Raw genomic sequence first — 6,506 nt, 5'->3', positions numbered from 1 at the left:
ACAATCTGGAACCTCCGATTTCCATCTGGCTCCTGGTATCTGATCATAAGCAGTTGAGTGGAGAGTACTTTTAGTTACCTTATGGTCCTTTCTTTTGTCCTTCACTCTTTCAAAACAATTATTTTACTCTGAGGGAAACCTGTGTTCTCTGTATGGTGAATCAATACGACTCTTTATCGACTACTTTGTTGTCCATTTTAGACATATTTGGAACTCCGTGATGAAGTTGGCTCAAGCCGGTCCCGTTGAGATATTTAAAATGCCAGCGGTACCCACAGAAGAACGGAAAGCCTCATCTCCGAGCTTTCGTATCCCTCTTAAGTCCAAGTCCCGTAATAACTCCCACACACGCGGACAGTCATTGGGTGTGCCACAACACAAAGTTAGGGAGGAACATGCGAGCAAAGAGTCTCGGCATCTCAATAGGTTCTCAATTTTGTTGGAATCCTTAAGACGTCGCTCGAAGTCTGCTGATGTGCGAAATGATTGTGACACATACTCCTCCGGGAATCGTACCGAACCATCCTTTTTGCAGCCTGTTCTTGTTCCCTCAATGACATCAGGAAAGCAGGAAGTCCAAATATCGACCATCAAGCTTACCACATGTTGTTACGACCAATATAGACAGCACTTTAACGCTCGTCGTGGTTCTACCACTGTCTCCGCCTGTCGACCGTACTCCAAGAAGTCTGAGTACTGTAGCCGTCCACTGTCGGCTGTTGGTGGCTACAACAATGGCAATTTGACCACACTCTCGCCTCTTGCATCCTGTCGGGCTAGGATAACTACCAATCGAAGACCTTCCTCATTCCATCCTACATCCTGCGTGAGCGACCATCATAATCCTTATCTATATCAAAACGTGACCTTGCTTTCTAGTGCTTGTACTAACCGAAACGATGAAAGGCGGCGATGGAGCCAGGTGAATCCTGAACAGGAGCGTACGAGCTCTGTCATGTCCACCTCACTGTACGATTGTCCACCATCCTTGGCTCCCTATCCATGTCCTGCCGTCCAACTTATTTCGCAAGCAGAATGTATCAATCCTGCACCTCCAACAGGTTGTTTTTCATCGAGGCAGTTGCCCATGTATAAGCGGAAGACGCGCACTCTATCTCCGGATGCACTTCCACAGATTGTTGGTGGTTTGGAAAACACCACTTCAGTTATGACCAAGATCGACGACAATTTCAACCCAATGCTTAACCCTTCGTCCCAGGCAGTCTGCTCCCAACTTACATATACGTGTAACTCAACCGACTACAGACATTCCGCTTCATCTCATATGGCTTGCGTCACAACCTTCAGCGAGTTGGACAGCTCATTGGAAATTCGCTTGCTGAAGCGACTTCAACCGAGCTCCACTTCTAGTGATATTTGTCAAGTGAGAAAGTTTTCCGCTTTTTCATTGTCATTGACTAACTATTTGCAGTTCGCCGGTCGGTATGTTACCATACTCGTAGTGAATGTGAGACGGTAGTGGTGTTTGGGTGAGTACATCAAAGATGAGTAGATAGATATTATCTCATTCAGTCCATTGTGTATATAAGCCGTCATGTGAACACTTGTCATTTTGTTAAAATGTCTGCATCCTATAATATACGAGGACTGTCACCATCACACGGGCAAAGGTTTTCGGTAGGAATAGGATTTCTAACTTGAAAGATATCCAGATGCGCAAAGCACGAACCAAACTAGACGCTTTTGGGTGGACTCGAACTGTTTACCTACCGACTGAGCAACTGAAGACACTTGCTGTCTATCACACCTATGCGCATCACGACTGATTCACTCCAACTTTGTCTAATAAATAGTTTGTTTACACGTGTCTGTCACTAATCAGCTCCTCATGTGCCTCCCAGAATGAGCCCCGGCACAAATTGGCACAAATTGATCGACATTTAGGAGTGACAAATACCAGTAAACGTAGGATTAACAAAAGTACGCGCTTTCGGTGGACTTTATCTGCCGGCCTCCTTCTTTCGGAATGACTGAGCTACCGAACACGCTTGCTCCCACTTCTTACTTCAGGATCAACCCTATTCCATCCTGCTCTCTAACAACAAGTAAGTTAGTAAGATATAAACAAAGACTGAATTCACAAGGATGGTCCCCAAGAAATATCCCTTTTTGTAGTAAATTAGTAAAGGTCAGATGTTGACCTGTTTTGTATTTTTCTATATCTGGCTGTTTGGTTTTTGTTATTAGGCTACCCGAGTTGAGAAGGCCAAAGAGCCCAGTAACATTTTATGGAGAGACAGGTACATTCTGAAGTTGAGGAAAACGCTATTTAGAACACTAGTAGGCTAATGCATCAAGATGTTTTAAGGTTTTATCAGTCGCCATGAGATCAGAAAAAAATAACACTGTAGAGTGTGGAGAACCCGCAAAGGTGTACAAAAAACGAAGAGAAGACTTGGAGACATTTAAACTGCCGTGTTCTTTAGACAGAGAAGCAACGATTACCACACGCAAGCTGCCCTTGGTCAGAAATTTATTTTCACTGTGTGAGACCTTGTCGAGCTCTTCAGACGAATGGAATTGACAAATGACAATTGAATGCATATTTGCACCCTTTGAAGAGTCTAAAGTCCACTCAAGTTCTTTGAGGGAGGCTTACGTTAAACTAATAAAGTTTTGAAGATCATTATTCTAGGTTGTTGCGAAGAAAAGAGTGAAATCGTGGATATAACGTGGCACAGCTATCAGCCCAAAATCTAATAAGTATGAAAGGACGCAGTCTATGCGAAATTAAGGAAAATGGAGGAAATTCATGGAATATGTTTGCGGAGATTTGAGGTTTTTGTAGCACGTATTGCACAAGAAAATTTCCAGAAGGTTATATAAGAACTAGCATTTTTCCATGACACAATAAACCGTTCGTTGGAGATATGAAATTAATGGGAACAAGCCTGGTCCAATGGGAATGGACGAATGTGGAAGGCCGCCATCGGGTTTTCGACTTTAACACGCGGTATGAACGGAAATTGATCAATAAAGGAAGCTCAAAAAATTACGGAAATGAGAGGAAAATGGCGCAGAGGTAGGATTCTTCAAAACGCTTTCCGTGATTTGGGCTTGCCGTTTCACCTCATTCGGTAATTTGGTTATTTCTTGTCACGCTCGCTCGTCACGAACGATGTTGAATCGAGATCTGCTTTACCCGACCACTCACAATTATAAAATCTGTCCGCAGAGTTTATTCACTTACTGAAGATCCAATTAATGAAATGGACCTGTGGCGCGAATGGTCGCATCACAAAGGCCTGCATCACAGAAGACTGTTTGGTGCACTCCTCAGCTCAGGTTTTATTTTCAAAAACTGAATGTTTCTATAAGGTAGGCTTTAGGACAATAGGCCTTTTTCGAAAAATCGTTACTCACGCATACGCAACAACCAGATACTTTGTATCTCTTTGTTTTATGGTACATACGCAAGTAGGATAGTTGATTGATAAAATGGCCAATATGGTGAACGGGCGACAAAGTAGCTAGGCTATCCTACAAGGGGAGCATTGTTTCTCTCCGTACCACTTAGTTAACTTTTTTGGGATGATACAGAGTTATAAATGCCACGACTTTCCATAAATCTTGACTTGGACTTGGCAGCGGTTTTCAGCCGAAAATTTCGATGGTTTGGGTGATGGTGGGAGCTGTAGACTTGAGGGGACCAAACATTTGAATTGTTTGTATTCGGTCCAATGAATTTGTTTCCTGAATCGTTTGAAGAATTCATCTCCACTGATTTTGTACTCTGCGCTTGTGTCGTCGACTGCTTCTAGGGTCTTATCTGTATTGATGGGCAACTGGTGGATAGGACGTATTTGTTGGCACTACAAGACTGATCTCAGCCTGACTGAGGCTTAAAATAAAATAAAATAAAAGTAAAATAAAATAATGATATTCGTTCAGCAGTAACACCCTCTTGGTGCCTTGCGGCTACGCTATCTGAAGTAAAAAGTAGCCTGGGATACTGTCGGGTTGCCCAGGGCTAGACAGGAGTGGTCGAGATGTAAGGATTTGGTTCGTACTACGGACCTTCTGATCGGTAATTTCGCTCCTTAACCGCTGATCAGTCTCGAGGTGAAATGGAAATATATTGCGAAAACACTGGTTACACGCTGTATGTTTGACGATTATTATTGTATCCCCGTTTCCGTCACGCCTACGTCGGGATTGCATGAGGTCCAAACACCTCTGTGGACTCAGGATGTCCGTTGGTCGGAACGCTGGAAAAGTTTGGTTGATTGCTCTTAGCGTAACTGCCCTGTTTTATATGGCCCCGTCTTTTTTAATGGGCAGTTGACTGATAGGCAAGAAACACTTGATGGACGAGGCCCAACTGCTTGGGAAACTCGGTCATACTGTCGCGTATCTAACTCTGTGTGTTGCAGGAACCGAGTATCAGGGTTTGTGGATTAAGCAAGCGGATTCTTTGGGTTATTACCGAATGCAGGCACAGTAAATTGGTCATGATTTAAGGAGAGAATGGGCACTGCTGGTCGTAGTGTTTGACGAACAAAAATCGGAAGACGGATGAGGAAATTACAAACGAAATACCGATATTGATTGGACCTGTAGTTACTGGACTAGGGAGGTGATGGTCCGAGCCTGCTACAGTCCGTACAGATGGGGATCAAATGAAAATGACCTAAATACTGTTCACCAAACATTCCTATTCAGTTGTGTGCAATATTTTGAAAGCTGCGACTGAACTCATCTAATGGCGCGCTTTTCGAATCTTAACTCTTGGATTCGATGATATGTTCGCCAATCCATACCGTGTTTTTCCTCGTCATACCGGTTAATCCTTTTCAGTATGATTGCAAACTCAGTGCTGTTTGATTTTAGATGTTCAGATTCTTTGCGATCGTTATTGTGCACAGCACCTCGAGATTCACAGTCGGAAGGCTGCATTGCACCGCTGCCTTGCTCAGTCGTTAGTCCCCGAGTAGTTTTCGAGAGAAGAAATTTCATAACCTGAAAGCGGACGCCTTACCCAAAAGATATGATTTTCAAGAGACTGATTTTCACAAACTAATGTATCGGTAATTTCAACCAACAAAGCATTCGGTTTTTCATCAGGAGTTGCTGATATTGTGCAATGTACTGTTTTTTCCAAGGGCTACGGACGTCTTGTTTCAACTACCTTTTAAAAGATACATCCTTAGTTTTCAGTGGAACGTTGTTTTTTTTCCGAACAGGTCACCGCCTGCCACTTCACGCCCAAATTGTGTTCCGCTGTTGTCCAGCCCCACCGAGAAGCCCAGAAAAACAGCTTTTCCACAGTCTCTGCCCGTCGTCCTGCATCCACCCTCATCCTTTCAGACACTGAGTTCGAATTTACGGGTAAAACGCATCCATTTATGAACGGTTTACGTTTGGAGGGCGCCAAGGCTGGTGACTTGCGAAGAAATTGTGTGTCTCAACCAATGAATTGCGAAGCTACTCTCATAAGGCAGTTAAGCGAGCCTGTGGATCACGTGTCGCTAGAGCGCCAACGAACGGGAGCAAGTAACGGCGTGCCAATGCCTAAGGCGTATCCGACATCCGGCTCACGTACCACTAATGACTGTTCGCCTTTAAACAGTCATAATCAAGTTTCACACAAAACCAACAGGTACACACGACAAGGCAATCGGACAGAATGTGGTGAGTCACGCGTCAGTTTCCGGTCCTTTTCTTGTCTACTAATGGTCCAACAGACTGTTTCCGACTGCTTTCACTGAGTGGAGTGTACTTAATGCAGGACACCAAATTTTCAACAGTCTTTTCGAGTGTCGTTTTTACACTCTATGCGCGTTGAATGGCAGCTGTAAGCTGCAAGAACGCGCCGGTCTAACAAATCATTTTTTGTTAAGAAGTGCAAAGATTTCAACCTCCATTCACGGATTCTGTGCTGCTTACAGAATGGATGGCAGGGAATGTAGAATCCCTAATCAGGGACCTCTGTAAAGATGATGGGCATGCACATAGAACGCAAAAGCAACATCGGAACATTTCGAAGACATGAACAGAGAATAAGGACACGTATTAAATGGAGTCAGTTTCGATCAAATGGTAAGCGTAACTTGATCTGGAATAGTTGAAGGTTACAAGGGGCTGGGAGGATAAAACAGGAGAATGCTCCAGAAGTATGCTGCTTTGGGCATCAAATAAGACTAGAAGAACTTTATGTGCCCATGGAGAAGTCCTACCAAGTGGCACCGACTGGAAGTCGGGACATGAGTTCAAAAGAACACTTGCTGTGGTATCAATGGTAGAATAAAGGGTGTGCGGCTATATTCCGATGGAAGAGGCCATCGGACGCATATTTTTCCCTAGAGCTTCACTGGGAAGTGGAGTATTTGTAGGAAAGGCCTCACTCTATATTTGACAGTGAGATCTCACGATAAAGGGAATTTGAAACTTGTCTATCGAAACTGTTCAAAAGCGAGGGAGGAATTTTCGGGAATGGAGCGGAAATCCGACTAACTACCTACCTGCTTACCTACTACTTAACTAAT

At 43.9% G+C, this 6,506-nt stretch overlaps 1 protein-coding gene across 1 annotated transcript; it reads left to right on the top strand.

Annotated features, from left to right (window-relative positions):
- Positions 1–220: 220 nt before the first annotated feature.
- On the top strand, positions 221–5,650 carry T265_14827 (hypothetical protein; the record flags this gene model as incomplete). The annotated part of the gene is made up of 2 exons (XM_009175459.1): positions 221–1,384; positions 5,205–5,650. Coding segments are annotated over 2 exons (1,608 nt in total), but the record flags the coding sequence as incomplete, so codon positions are not given.
- Between the last annotated feature and the right edge of the window lie 856 nt (positions 5,651–6,506).

Source organism: Opisthorchis viverrini (genome assembly GCF_000715545.1).
Source record: "Opisthorchis viverrini unplaced genomic scaffold opera_v5_276, whole genome shotgun sequence".
Lineage (NCBI taxonomy): Eukaryota > Metazoa > Platyhelminthes > Trematoda > Opisthorchiida > Opisthorchiidae > Opisthorchis > Opisthorchis viverrini.
The sequence above is the reverse complement of the archived record's forward strand: the minus strand, read 5'-3'. Positions and strand labels throughout refer to the sequence as shown.